This window comes from Aptenodytes forsteri, unplaced genomic scaffold (assembly GCF_000699145.1).
Source record: "Aptenodytes forsteri isolate BGI_AS27 unplaced genomic scaffold, ASM69914v1 Scaffold23, whole genome shotgun sequence".
NCBI classification, from domain to species: Eukaryota; Metazoa; Chordata; class Aves; order Sphenisciformes; family Spheniscidae; genus Aptenodytes; species Aptenodytes forsteri.
The window spans coordinates 6,299,309-6,314,996 of record NW_008796043.1 but is presented as its reverse complement, the minus strand read 5'-3'; the positions used below and the strand labels follow the sequence as shown (position 1 = coordinate 6,314,996).

The window sequence follows — 15,688 nt, the reverse complement described above, 5'->3', positions numbered from 1 at the left end:
AGGGTGCCTTTTCTTCCAAGCCATATTTGCCAGAGAAGCCCAATTTCACTGTTAACTCTGCTTCCTTGATTTGCTTATGTGGCAATCAATTGAAACCTGCAGTATTTTACTTACATCAAGCAGAGTCTTAGAAATGCAAGCAGATTGCGCTAAGGCACAAAAATGAAACCGGAAGCAAACAGCTCAGTGTTGTTCAACATGCATGAAATTAAATAAAAAGGAAGTGGACTTACTATGCAGGGAGATAAATAATTCAGCAGCTGCAGAGACTGAATTCCCCCAGAGCCCAGACAACGTAATGCCTGCTGCAGCCAAACAAACTTCCCGCTGCTGCCCCAAGCATGCCCTCTGCAACCAAAGAGCTACAGCAACCCCGGCTGCTGATTTGGCCACTAGCTTTCCGCTGAGACCACCAGCAAGAAAGCGAATGGGTGTTCTGGGTTTTGGCACATTGCTATGAACAGCACAGACAAGAGAGAGCAAGAAAAAAAATCCAGACTGCAGCCTACTCTTGAGAGTTATGCAAGAAGAGAGGTACACAATGAGCTTTTCCCCCACCAAAGGTTCCAGCATGATTGCAAAACCTCAGCTATCACACAAGGACCCTTTCATGAGGTCTCCCGGGTCACTAGTCACTTCAAAATCATCAGAAAGTTGGCATGGCAAGGATCCTACCATATTGCCACGACTGGCTGGCAGAGCTAGTTGTCTGGGGAAAGCCAGCATGCTGCAGCCGTTACTCCCAGCATTGTCTGAATTTACAGACTGGAAGGCCGTGGGGGTCCATAGCTGGCTGTGTCTTGGCTCACTGGGCATGAGTATGGGCTCAACTACCCGTGTCATGTGACTCATGTTGGTTTCAGGACTAGTGCTCAAGTTCAAGCACATGTTTCTTTCGTGCTTGTCCCTCTCTCCTCCTTTCTTCCCAAACCTGACGTTTACTGCCTGGCAAGAAAACGGCTCACTCCAAACTCAAGCCAGAGCATGACCCAACATACATAGGCAACATGCCAGTATAAACAGACCCCTTGCGATTAACTGGGACAAGCTTAGGTACAATACAGGCCAGAGTACGTCTCGGAATTCTCTTTTTTAAACTGCAGCATTTTTTTCTGAAAACCAACTAATCTTTACCTAAAACTCTCCAGTCATAGAAATTGACTTCAATCCTCTGTAAAATTTACCTTCTTTGTTAAACTAAGGTGTTTTATTTGAAGTTAAAATGTAGCTATACTTTAAAACCCAGCTGGTAGAATTTGTTAGATTGAAGCAGATACATCTCAGCTAACTGTAACCTTCTAAAAGCCAAGTGTCTGGTCTAGACTAGTCACCTAATTTCCATCTACAGAGAGATAAGCACTTCCAGAGGGTCTTTCAGTCACATTAACACAGCAATCTATTCGTGAAGAATCGTCTCTGTGAGGGCACCCCTCTCCTTCCATTGACTATGAAGGAAACTTTGTCAACTTAGATTAAGGGACTACACTTTACATATCTAATGGCATGAGAGACAAGTCCCTCTCCTCATTGAAGATTTGTTATCAAGCTCCTTTTACCATGTAGACCTTGCCCACAATATTATCAACTCATCATTTAATATTACTTTCACAGAGATTGCTTTCCCAGGCACTAATATATCAAGACTAATTTCTAACAGCCATTAAGCAACCAGAAATGAAATTATTTTAAGAACTCTTCAGTTTAATTGCCTTATACTCTTTATGACATTCATTCAAGGTTCATAATCTTTGTTGCCTCTTCCAATAATTTAAGAGACAAACCACTGCTGGGAACAGTATGAGTCCCTCCACCCCCTCCAGCTGACAAAAATTCGCAGAGTTCAAAAGAAATCTTGGAGAATGGGAGAAGAAAAAAATACACAAAGAGCAATCACTACAGATATTGAGATTTATTGCTGATTTCCCCATTCTACAAAGCTGTCAACCCGCTGCAGTTCCAGAAGGGGATTATCTCCAGAAGCCCCATGGCCTCGGTCACCGTGCCAGTTCAGACGACGTGACTAGAGACTCGTGTGCAGGAGCTTGCTGCTTACAGAACAGTTGGAGACAAAATCCATTCTTCCTGATCCTGAATTCATGGCAGGATCTGGGCTCTGACATTGTTTGGTACAACCTGCTGTCAGCTTCCAACAAAAAACCTGGCGACATCCAGTGGGGAATGCTGCTTTTCCTGAGTTCAGTTCCCTGTGCAAGGAGGGTGGTTCTGAGAGGTTCTCACCGAGCAGAGAGCAGAGCCATCAGCATGAGACAGTGCGGTTTTTCCTCTACCACATCAATCAGAAATAGTTTGTCTTGTGCTTTGAGGCAAAGGCTCCTAACCATCCTGCCAACTATGCTGCTCTCTTACCAGCACTATTAATAGCATAGTTTTTCCTTCCTAATAAAAAAACAATAGGTCTCTTTCCTTGTGTTTGGTTGCACATCTTCATTCCTGCTGCCGCATTTTATTTATGATAGGGTCTTTAGGCTGCAAGTCAGCTCTTTTCCAGCTGGTGAGATCTGGTTCCTCTTTATGTGCCTGTCCTTTCAGTGTAAACAAGCAGAGCTTCTCCAACTCCACCGATCACAAGGCTGTAAACAAAGTATACCACAAATTTAGCATCAGGCAAGTCCCTCTACTCGATACAATGCCAAACAGCACAACATTAAGAGAAAGGTATTATTTTGTCTAAACACATTGCAACCTAGAGACAGTAACCCAGGCGATTTTTTCATTCGTCTTGCTAAGAAAAGGCTGAAACCAGAAATGTCTTATTTAACTGATCTCATCAGAAACTACCCTTCCTATATTTTAGGGCTGGTGGTATTCACGTGAAAATACACCGGCAGAAATCTAGATGGAGAAGGTTGCACCTAGTTACAAGAACAGCTGCACACCCATACACTAGCAAGAATAGGAAAGGAAGGCAGGAGAGTTTGAACCTCATCAGGTTAATGATTCCCCCTTGCAATTTCTGTTTGCGTTCTGTCCTGAAAAGTTGCCACTTGACCAAGTCAGGAGGAGATGTAAAGCCTAGGTTTTGGGGACTGAGGAAATCGGGCAAAAAGAGTTTTGCTCTGGGGAGATCCCACCGGCATAGCAAGGCCGGTAGAAATTCCCATGTTTGCTTCTCTTTGTGAGGAACCTGGTAAAAGAACCTGCCCCAGCCGAAATGGCATGTGTGCCCAAGCACTTCCTTCCTGTGCTGCTCACAGCACAGTGGTGGCACTAACGCTTCTCTCCAAGACTCAGTCTAAAAGCAGGGCTCCAAATCAGGATGAATGGTTTTACAAACAAAACCATTCACCGAAATAAGCTATCAACCCACTCAATCCATGCAATAGTTAATAATCCCCAAATCTCCTCTGCTATCTATCATAGCTGACAGGAATACGGTAGGATACCGACTAGTCTCCCCTCTTATAACAGTGCAAAGCTAAGTGTACTGACCTTTCATCTTAGCTTCATGGCTTAGTTAGCTTATGAAACAGAAAAGCTCCTTAATGAACTTTATAAACAACACAAACTTCTGTTAAGTTCATTTGTAAGAGGGCTTTTTTTTTTTCCTCCCTGGGAAAAAAAAGCATGTAAAGCTGAAGGCTCTCTGGTCTTTAATAGCATTACATTCACTTAAATCTTAGCTTTGGTAAGTTGTTTTAAAAATCACATAATTGCCCTTGTTCCTGAGAGGAACAAACATTGTATAACAACAGTACAGTATCTTACAATTACACAGTAAACAGCCCTGGAAAGTAGGTGCTACAGACAGTCTGTAGACAGTCCACTGTGGAGACAGAATACCTTTGGATGTGGAACTACGAACGAGGAGCAAAGGGCTGTGAGGGCTGTAAGCTTTTCAAAAAGGTCTGAAACACATGAGTCTGCTTGCCTGTAATCACTAACATCCTCTGAGCACTCTTCTCTGGAGAGGGTTAACCCCCATGTCTTGCCTGGATTTCAGCTCCAGTTATAAACATGCCCTCTGCATTAATTCCTTTGGAAGCTAAGGTTGGATAACATATTCTTTATCCTAAAGAAAAAAACCTACTGCATATAGGAATACCTAAGACCAACAGAGCCTTAGAAATGACTCGATTTTTTTTTTTTTTCTTTTTTTTGGTTTTTTTTTTTTTTCCTTTTTTTATAAACATGCCCTCTGCATTAATTCCTTTGGAAGCTAAGGTTGGATAACATATTCTTTATCCTAAAGAAAAAAACCTACTGCATATAGGAATACCTAAGACCAACAGAGCCTTAGAAATGACTCGATTTTTTTTTTTTCCATTTCTATAGATGTGTTGTTTTCTACATTTTTAACAGAAACTTTAAAAAAGAAACCTATCTCTGATGTATCATTCTAAAAATTAGACTGGCAATTCTGTACGAAAGATAGTAAACTGTACAGCCCTGTTCTGTAAAAAGGTGCCTGCATCTAAGTTGTTCTTTAATATCTTATGTCCTACATCAGAGAAGAAGAATCCCTTTCTGAAGGATTTGAAATCTCAGGTATCCACATGCCCATGCAATCCAGATTACTAGGCTAATAGAAACCATCATTATAACTTCAAGATGAAGCAGAGCAAAAAACATGGCTAAACGCCAACCCTTGATTTACCTTCAATTTACCATCTGGCAAATCCTCCGGCTTCTGTTTATTGTGGGGTGACAGCTAACTGCATTTGCCCATCACTCAGAAATTAACATACGATATTGTCCATGACAACACTGGAGCAACACTAAAAAACTCAGTGATTAATGATCTCATGAATGCTTTGCAGCTGCTACCATCTAACAAACTATTTCCAGAGCTTTGCTGATAAGCCAAGGCACTGCTGATGCACAAACAACAGAACTCAAATAAATAAATAAATAAAAGAAATGGTTATCTTTTTGAATTATGACAATCAAAGCATAACAATGGCCTAAGGGCTAAAGCAAAGTTTCTTTCACAGATACAGATGTGTTCATCATTTATATTACTTTCAGCGCATACAGGACATGTAGTATGTGTGCAACTGTATGGGTCCATGTGCTCACATTAACAAAGGTACACATGATTTTTTAGTATACATGTCAGTGAATACATATATATTATAAAAGCCTACCTCAAGCACGCACATGACAGACCTGCACAAACACATGTAAAACATGGTGAGGAATGGCAAGTGAATGGTCTAGACTAGGAGTGGTTTAGGTACACTGATATTCGTTCAGCCTCTTACACACATAGGCCATATCCCAAGAGCTAAAAAAAATTACACGACTTATTTTAGTATTTGAGATTACATGCGCCTAACATACATATGGGGACGCATATTCACACATATTTATATGGGGCTAGTTTAAACAGATTCTCCTTCCTGTGACTTCTTTATCACACCTGAAAAAAGAATATGCTAATTCCATTCAGTGCAGAGCTGAATCTTTAGGATGGCAATCCAACTGTGAGGGGAAAAAAGAAAGCTTAAAGCTTTTCAAACGTAAGCAGATTTTTATTTCCAACAACAAATCTGCCCTCAGAGATACATGCCTAACCCCATGCTTAGTTGCTATTTGCATTGCAGAAGCATTTAGGAGCATCAGCCATGGGCTGGGATTCCCTTTTGCTGGGTGCTGTACAGACACAGGCCAAAAACATTGTCTTTGACCAAAGGAGTTTGCACGCCAATCCTTTATATTACTACCTAAAAAATTCAGGTTAGGTGATCCGTAATGCATAGCCACATGTTACAAAATCCAGATACAGCTTTGGAAAAAGTTTGTTATCATTATTTCATTTTTCTACTATTTTCATTTTATGCATTCACAGTACACGCTGTGTTAGGGAAACCTGAATGCACTCTATTGGTTAATAAGGTGCTGTCACCAAACCATGACTCCTGTGTTTTATTTCCAATTCCACCACTAATTTATAGTGTGACTTTGAATGGGTCATTTATTTGCCTATTGCATCCATTTGTCTAGCTGTAAAACATGCTGAGTTAATTGTGGTGAGGCTTAATGTCCAAAATGTCCGTGTTCTCCCACAGAGGCAGAAGAAACACTCTTCTATTTGTATTACTGTACCGCATCCATCACTGCACACCTGGTTCTCCTTACATGCAAAATATTACTGGCACTAATAGAACTTGACATTTAAAAAGTATTTCCACATGACGCACTGTGTGGAAATTCATTTTTACTGTTAAGAAAAAAGCTGAGGTAGGCACTTACCAAGAAATTGTTAGTACATTGGCAGTCATGACAAAGAACAACGGTGATAAGCTAGCGGTGATAACCTGTTAAATTGAAAGGAAAAAAAAAACCACTTCATGAACCTGTGATACCACAAATGAAAACTGAAATACTTTTGCTGAAATTAAATTCCTGCATGTGCAGTCATATTTTTTTTCCTTTCTTTTTTTCCCTTTGTTTTCTTAACCATTAGATGCAGTACCTAAAATAGATAGTCAATGGACAGGAGAAACCCAATGAGTCTATCCTAAACAGTGAGGCATTGCTAAACGTGGAGCTTCGACTCCTGCCCAACCTTCCTCCCGATGCAAGTACAGAGACTACATACAGGCACCTCCTTTCCCCTCTGGCCAGTGGGAGGCAGGCCAGAAAAAAAATCAGCAGAAAAAGACCCAACAGACAGGGACACAAGAGCTGCGCAGCCAGCTTAGGGCAGGAATCTGACTGTGGGGTATTGCTGGGAAAGCACATGCAAAACATGCTGCTCATTAGGCTGGGAAACCAATAGAGAAAATAGTGTGACGGTCACGCATGGCAGCTCAATTCTGACTCCTACAGAACCTGGGACAAAGCAGAGGCAGGGCAGGGAACCAGAGCAGAGGGTCCCTTATCGCACATCCCAGCTGGCCTGGCCTGGAAACCTGCTAGCTTTTATTTGCCGACAGCAGACTGGGGAGAGCAGTCAGATCCTGGGCTTGAAAAGCCTTATATTTCTGAGGAGAATGAGAGCTTGAAATGTGTTTGCGGGTGTAGAAAAGCCAAAAAAAGGAATAGGGTATGGAGTAAAGAAAAACAACGCAACTTCAGTAGGTTTATATTACAAATCTCTCATCACACCCAGGTGTCCTGGGCAGAGAAGCTTGGGGCAAATTACTTCATATTTTCACAGTACTGATCCCAGAAACAGCTAGATCCCGACATACAATGGTTTGTGAGAGATGCCTGCCTCTACAGCTACGGAGCTACCACATCTGCAGCCTGCGCACAATCTTGGACATTTTGTTGCCAGATGGAGAATGTAAAATGGAAAGAGTTCAGAGAACAGCGACAGAGTCATTAGATGGAGGGACTGATTTTCAGTCAACAGTTAGGATAAGCAATGCCTGTGGGAAAGGAAGACTTGGTAGTGATTTACAAATACTTGGGAAACACAAGCACCGAGGAATGAAAGGAACTATTTAGGATAATACAAAATTGCCCAAGGATGGGCAACATTAACAAATGTTTTATTAAGAAACAAAACATTTAAACAATTATCAGCTCAGATTTCCTAATCATTGTTTGTCTAGTTGACTCCCAGGGGAGACAGCAGAAACTTCATTACGTAATCTATTACTTGTTAAAACACTACTACATGTGCAGCAGGGAAGCAAATGCCATTTTAGAGTAGGCTCTGTGCACCAGAGCCCGGACTAACAGTTTGTTAATCAATACCCACTACATTTGTTATGGCTGCATTTTAAAAGGCAGAGTTCTGAATCTGCCCCGAGTGTAATCATTGCAGGATCACGAGCAGCAGCGGATGAAGAAGAGATGGTTGTACGTCACTTCTCCAGCCCCACTCTAAGAGGTAGCTGGAGAGGGGACAATAATCTAAAGCTGGCAGTGAGACCACGCAACGGCAGTAAGCACCACACAGGAGCGGTGGTGCTCAACGGGGACTATGCAGTGAGCGTCTCCTCTGGCCTATTTGGGGATGTTCTCTACTTTAGGGAGATTCAGGGATGCAGGAGATGGCTTTTTTCTTCCTAGAGATTACCATAAATAACACCCTGACAGTTCTCCACTTGCCTATAGCACAGGCACCTTGCAGAGAGAATGAGGCAGGAGATGGACTTGATCCAGGTAGGATACCACAAGACTGCAGATCCACTCCATTCCCACACAGCAATCAAATTGCTGGTATCAATACAACCACAGACATACCTCCTGATACGAACTATTCAGTCATCTGACTTAAGTATTTGCACACTGCCTCCCACAGTAGTGTACAACATGGGCAACACTGTAAAGCTCCAGGCTAACAGAAAAAGTGAGCTCCCACGCCAGGGGAAAATCAAAGATATGTATCAGCTCTACCCCTACAGCCTTGTATGTATACATACAAGCAAACATATGACTAAATAGAGGTACCCAAAAGAGACTGACAGAGGAGAAGGAAAAGTCACAAACTGAGAATTATTCTTCGAACCTCAAGAAGATGATATTGCAACTATCCAAATTCAGGTCACGCCTTGGCCTGTCTCATAGTCATTTGCAGCCAGAGAGAGCTGACACCTACTCCAAACAGTGGAAGTTAACCATTCAGGAGCTGAATCTTTCATGCACTTTACCTAAATACAGCTCCTAGGCTGGATATCCGTCAGTTCAAATGCAGCACTCTAAAATACATCCACATCTTGTTCCAGCAGGTTGGATTCTCCCCTTACACACCTTGCAGCAGCTGTGCTGACCTACAAGGAACTATTTCTCATTTACATGAGAAACCTGTGAACGATTGTAGAATTAACTGCACTAAGCTTACCTTAGGCTAATACTAATTTATTAGATAAAAATACACAATATTCATTACCGAGCACGTAAACAGGAACTAATGAAGGATGGCAGCTGTGGTATCTATGGAGCATTCTTTTCTTTAAGCTGTTCTCCTGAAAGAAACTGAAGTGCTGTATTTGAGAAGTGACACAAGTTAAAGTTGTGTCACCCACTCCCTTGTAGAGTCCTGTTTATTAGCAACTTGAGAAGAGGCCAACAGCAGAGAAACAGGCATTTAAGAACCCTCCAAAACCAGGCCTTATCAAAAACAATACACCATTCTACTGCGATCATCCCAAACCTCTGCAAAAATGCAAGCTGTAGCCTTTTGGACTATTACAGCAGAACACTGTTGTATTTTTGAAAAATTACGTAAGAGTGTCTCAGTGCCAAAGAGAAACAAAATGTGGGTTAGAAGAGCACATGAAGTAGCGTGTGGAAGAAAAAAAACAAACTGAAACAAAAGGAAAACACATTGCTAAAACATCCACCTTTGATTGTTTATCTAAAAGGGGAACACATTTAAAAATGAAAAACAAGTTTTCAGGGAAGCTAACCATATAATTTGTTCCAGCGGAAGAATCCAAAGTCTAGGATAGTTCAGAAAGTAATTTTCCTTCAAGTACATTTCAGCATTTTCAGAAGTGTTTTAAGTGCACATTTAGTTTTAAAAAAACCCACCTACATTGATGTTCTGAATGTCCTTTAAAAAAACCAAACCACAACACGCTAAGTGCAGTAATATCTCTTTCTTCACTTTAAAGGTCACAGTTGTCCTCCTAGGCATTCAGATGCCTTAAGAAAAGGAATGAGCTTGCAAGACAAAAGAAAGCAAGTAAAAGGGCAAACTTAAGTTAATGATTTCCAAATATATTTTGGTGCTGAATCTTTAAAACTAGGAGGTGGAAAGGAAAATTTCAATTAACTATAACCAGCATATTTTGAACAAAGGTCCCCAAGATTTTGACATACAGTCACTGATTCTACCAAATTATACAGACTGGATGGTTGAACCCCAACCATTTTAGGAACAGGAATAGCTCCATGGACTGTGCCTACTTACTTGCTTAGAGGAACTGTGACCAGGCAGTACACCAAAAGCTATTTTTAAAAACATTCATACCATGAACATTTCTACAAAATTCTGACACAGCTTTCAGTGATTAGGGAAAAAATCCAAGCGTTAGCATCATTTAACAAAACATTTCCATGTGAACTGAAATCGTTCCTGAGAAATCATTTCAAACCTTTCCTTGCACAAAAAAAAAGGGAAAAAGATTGTTTCTTAAAATAAAGCACTCTAAATTTAGTGTGTCACTCCATTGTACCGTGGAAACAAGACCCATTTAAAGGAACACTTTATTAACACCTATTTGCCTTGATCTCAACTATTTCTATAGTTCCAATCACCAAATTGTTTACAAGTAATTTTATAAATAAACAAAAATCTTGGCATTTCAGAGTGCGTTTGTTATCTCAATCAAAAACAGTTCTAGCTCTTCACAATGTGTATCAGCACTGACGGAAATAAGTGTATCCTTGTGATGGATACTTATCTGGGCCGAGGTCTGTGCATCAGAGGAGAGTGGGCTGATCTCCACTTCTGGAGGACACAACTTGCAGAAATTCTTCTAGCTCTTCACAATGTGTATCAGCACTGACGGAAATAAGTGTATCCTTGTGATGGATACTTATCTGGGCCGAGGTCTGTGCATCAGAGGAGAGCGGGCTGATCTCCTCCACTTCTGGAGGACACAACTTCCAGAAATTCATCAGCCCGGCCCAACTTACCCTAGATAAACAGCTTCTATGGCAATGCAGATAGCCTGCTTGAGCTAGGACTGCAGATCCCACCAGGAAGGAGAAAAAAGAAGATTAGAGCAGTATCGCTTCAAGCACAGGGAGAATGCTGCAGGACTGCCGGAACAAAGATTTGGCCCGAATAGTTAGATAACGAAACAGAACAGATGGGACTTCTTTACATAGCTACTCTAGTACGGGGAGCAAACAAGAACCAGGAGAGAAAACAGAGAGCAACCCAGCCCTGTGGCTGGACTGTGCCACAGAGAAGGGTCTTAAAACAGCAGCCCTTTTACAAGTTCGTACTGTAAGTGGAGTTGGATGCACCTAGAACGGGTGGGACAGCACAGAAATACAGACTAATTTGTTACCTTACAACCTGGTCCCTAAAGAGGGAAACAAAGCTTGTGAGATCCCTGCTCCAGTTTCTGAATAAGAGCAACATATTTCGAGGAGAGTCAGTGATAGGAAAGACCTGCTTATTGTAAACACTGAAACAGAAACAGAAGAGGCTGAACTCATTACACCGAATGACCCCGGGCATGCGAAAGCTCTAGGGTTTGTGCATCAGAGAAATCATGGCCATCAGAAGTTGGTAAGGCATGAACTATGGTGAAGCTTTAAGGAAGGATCATGAGGAATCACTTAGTAGGAAAAAAGTCTGTGTTTCCTCCGTGGTGAAATGCCTATCTGAAAGGCTGAGCTTTGGATACCAGTACACCACAGCCTGGCAAAGCAGAGGGATGTGGAGCTCCAGAGTACTAACCCACAAGAAGTGGGACAGTCAGAAGTTTCAAACTCCTTCCTGATTGGAAGAGATTCCCAGATTCGGTTCCCCACAAAAAAGGGTGAAAACTTCAGGCATTCCCATCATTCTGGGAACCAAAGACAGGCTCGGATGCCATGCAACATCCCGTGCACCGCTTACATCATCATTTACATTTAACAAGCTGCTCTGAGGACAACACAGTGCCCAACTTCAGGATCCAAAGAGAAGAAGGGAGTCAGTTCCACAGGTCCAGAGTTTGCTCCTTATCAGGCTGAATTACCAGCAACAAGAACAACGATGGCATCACTGAAGTGCTGGGTAACAGACTAAGATTCATAAAGCAGAAATATCCTGATGTGTGGAAGAACTTGTTGGACAGTAGGGATAAATCCAGCACGTAAAATCACCCTAGGAAAGAATGTGCTCTCATGCATTTGCATTTGTAAATTTGCTTTAGTGATTCATGAGTGGAGGGAGGCACTATTACCACTAGCTTTAGAGAGTTCCCAAGGAACTTTGATAGACAGACAACTACACAACTCATGACATGAATGATCCTCTCCTTTCTCCTAATCACATTATGGTCAGACAAGAAAAAATGTTCAGAAGAGAAAGCAAAATTCGTTTCATAAAAGTTGTTTTAAAAAAATGAGAAAAAAATTTAGAACTTAATTTAGAATTAGAAATTAATTTAGTTTTATAGATAGCAAAATAAAAAATACTGTTTGGTGAATTCTTTGCTGAAGGACCTTAAGAACAGGCAAGATCACTGCTGAGCCAGCTTCCCTATTAGATCTATTTCCTGACCACATAACATCAGAAAATTCTGGTAGGTCTGACACGTGGCTTGAAGACAGGACACGGCATCCTAAGGGTTCCCCGTCCTTGACAAAGCAGAAACTTGGACCCTGGGAGATACAGAAATGCAGGACTCTGCATTCTTTGCTGCCTTGCCTTCTCCACTGATCAGCTGTGGTTATCCCATAGCCTCTGCGGTGTCAATTCTCAATCAGTTCAAACCAGCTAGCACTGGCTAGATGAATGTGTCATTCTTGACCAAGCTATCACCTTTTATCCCTGACTTCGCAATTACTTTAGAGAAAGATTTTCAAGCTGCAAAAGCTGGCTGTAGATTTTGAATATCTAGCATTTCGGAGGTGTTCAGGAACATGTTGTTTATATAGCCAAGAACACGGATGAGGACATTTTCAAAATTTAGATTCTGATTTAATCTTCCTATCTGGAATGGAAAGATATGGGGGATTTAGTCCAGGCACGACTGTGATTTGTTAATATTACAGCTATACTTGTACACACCATATAAAAAGTATGTTTCCTCTAATTCACTGTTAAACTGCTAGAAAGTTAAATGTCATAGTTCTTGCTGTAAGTGAACACAGAATACTTTACAAAAGTTTTCCTTAGTTTGTGTACACAGAGCCAGTCCTTGTACCCTTACTTCCCCAAACTGCCAAAACCTCTGTCCTTACAAAAACGCGCATTTTTTCCAAATACAGTGTTTTGAAATGGCTCATCAAGTTCACTCACTGTTCAAAATACATCATTCTATTTATCACCAGGTCATCTTCTCAAAACATCAGGAAAAAGCTTCTGATGTACGTAACCTTTGTTTTCATTCTACTGGTGGAATTAAAGCAATGTCAAGCTTTTTATAGACATAATATTTGTTTTGTCCCTCTTCTGCATGTTTTAACCAGCTGCTAAGATAATCATCAAAAATCACCAGGGAAATGGATCACTGTTAGTGCCACTGAAAACAGCTACATCAAGATAATCCAGTACTACCAAAAAGGCAAAAATTACAGCAGGCAAACATCAGTAACAACACATACTCTTTTGTTTCTTGAGGGAGGGCGCTGAAATAATTTCCCAGATTTCAGAGTTACATCTCTTTTTGTATATATGTCTACTTGAGAATAAGCATATGTACATATGTGCACACAAAATGTTATGTCAGGTATGGAGATCTAGTAGAAATGAGACAAAAATCTTCAGAACAGGAAAAAAGGAACAGTTAATCTTTAAATGCCATCTTCTGTATTCATTAATTCACATGAATTTTCTAAGCTATTAACACCATTCCTCCTTGTTTACATACATTTTTCATCTCAGCTGGACTACAAGCCATTTCTATCTAGCTCTCCTCTGCTTTGCTACATCTAAAGTTAAGGCAACCAAACATTGCCAGATGGGTAACTTCTCTGCACATCAGCAAGAATACGTTGATTCAGAGAGATCCAGCAGCTACAGAAACAGATGAACAAGGCATTGACTGGGACAGCCAAATACATGGAAGAACACCGAGGGACCTGGATCTCCCCTGTCTAAACCCTGACTAAAGTGGTCTAATGTGTACTGACAAGCCTTTTTGAAGTAACCCAGCCTTGAGAGGAGATCTTCGTAGAGCAGGTGCTGACTGTGAAGTTTCACAAACTGCAGAGGGTCAGCGATGAACGACGAGAGGCACCAATGACCACCAGTAAGCTCACCGATTGTGGAAGGCGGGTACGGTCACTGGAAACCTGCCATAAGTCGGCAGCAAAAATCCCTGCTAAAGATGACAAACATGGTACACATTCTCCCTCACAAAAAAAGTAGGGTGGGACTTTTACTTTAGAAATGAAGTAAAGTAAAGTACAACCGGATTGCTTGTAAATAGGGCAGGGGAAAATTAAATACAAAGAAAATGTGGAGGAAAAAAAAAGAATATACTATTTCTCTCCCATGGTCATCAATCAAAATAAAGCACTGTTAACAGCTGCAGATACTGTGCACAGGAGATCTCCATCCTGCACAGTATCTGAATGAATCCTGCACGCAGAACCAGACCAAAATCAAACTAGCATTAACTGTTTAATTTCAAGTCAGCTTTGGGGATGAGCTACCACGGAAATAAAAACTTCCCTGGAAGCTTTCAAGCATATTGCCTATTGCAATGAGAAGGCTTTCCGTGCAATCTGGATCATTTCTAGAAGCTTGAAGGCTCTTTGTAAACCATCTTTAAAGTGCCAAAGCCAATCTCTGGTTAAAAGAGATACAGCAAATGCGGGCAAAATTCCTCCGACCAACTCTCCTGTAAAGCCTCCTTCCTCTAGATACTGATTCAGTTGTACTAATCAACATATTGAAACGAACTGTGAGAGTTTTCAACTTTGTTCTGAGGGTCTGTTGTTACCAATCAAAAGGCAAGACAAAATATGCTGCTTAACCTAGCGGCTTCAGCTGATAATACAGCTCCCTGAAGGAGCTGTACTAATAAATACACCGACAAGGAAGGATTTTAAGCAGAGGCACAGCTTTTTCCAAGGAAAAATAATGAAACTTTAGCCTTGAACCACCAGAATAATGGCTCTTCCCAAAGGAAACAGCAATGCCATGAACCTGCCTGAAAAGCTGAGCAGCCCAAGCAAGGGAAAGAAACAATCCAAAGTGAAATACGTTGGAGAAAGAGGGAAAGCAAAACAGGTTTCGCTCTCAGTTCTGCTCATTGGTTTAAAGCTAACTTGAGCATGTCTACTGCGTTACCCTCACAGCCTGACCAAAGTGCAGACATGCCCTAAGGGTTTTCGTTCCCTGACAGACTTAACTGAAGACTGTCAGTCTATGAAATCAGTAGACAGTGCAATGAGTTTGTGCATTACAGCATACTTAGGCGCACATTGCTCATAGGTGGACTCTGCTCAGCTCTCCTGAAGGAAGAACACCCTTTAACCCTCCCTGACACACCCTTGATCAAGAGGTGCATGGGCTTGGGCAGCTTTGTTACTTAAATGGTAAGTGATGCTGGCACCATGGCAACGGTGGCACCATGGCAACCGTGACAGTCAGCAACTTCATGATCCACACAGCTTTGATCCAGCCACACAGAAGTTTTACCAGCAGCTGTAAATTTCTTTGAGATCCTTTATTTCGTATTTGCCTAAATGCCTGCACAGATCTCCAGCTTCCCTAAAGCACATTTTTCTCAAAGGAAGTTTGGTCACTCTCTTCTGCCCTTTCCTTATATTTTATTTCTCTTTATTTTTTGGGGCATTATTAAAACAATAAAGGTAAATTCCAGGGGTTCTTTAAGAACACAATTAGTTCCGTGTATTATGACTCAAAAGCAGCCAGTGTTTAAACATGCCTTAGCAGTCAAATGCCTAATGATAATGATAAAACTTAGTTCTAGTGTAAATGAATCTATCTGGTTTTCATAGCAATTAACTTCTGATCCAGCTTAAAATCAGCTACATGTTGCATTTAAAACATAACATGTTGCATTTAAAACATAAATGATACTAAAAAAAGAGGGGGAGGGTAGATCAAATGTCAAACAATCAGCAACCC

At 41.2% G+C, this 15,688-nt stretch overlaps 1 protein-coding gene across 1 annotated transcript in view; it reads right to left on the bottom strand.

The window, feature by feature from the left end:
- Positions 1–1,902: 1,902 nt before the first annotated feature.
- Positions 1,903–15,688, bottom strand: part of TMEM241 (transmembrane protein 241) — a 64,752-nt gene continuing 50,966 nt past the window's right edge. Inside the window, exons 14-15 of the mRNA XM_009285677.2 lie at positions 6,214–6,278; positions 1,903–2,591 (exon numbers count right to left, since the gene is read on the bottom strand). Coding sequence (XP_009283952.1) covers positions 2,531–2,591; positions 6,214–6,278 — 126 coding nt within the window. The 3' untranslated portion in view covers positions 1,903–2,530. The remainder of the gene's footprint in view (positions 2,592–6,213; positions 6,279–15,688) is intronic.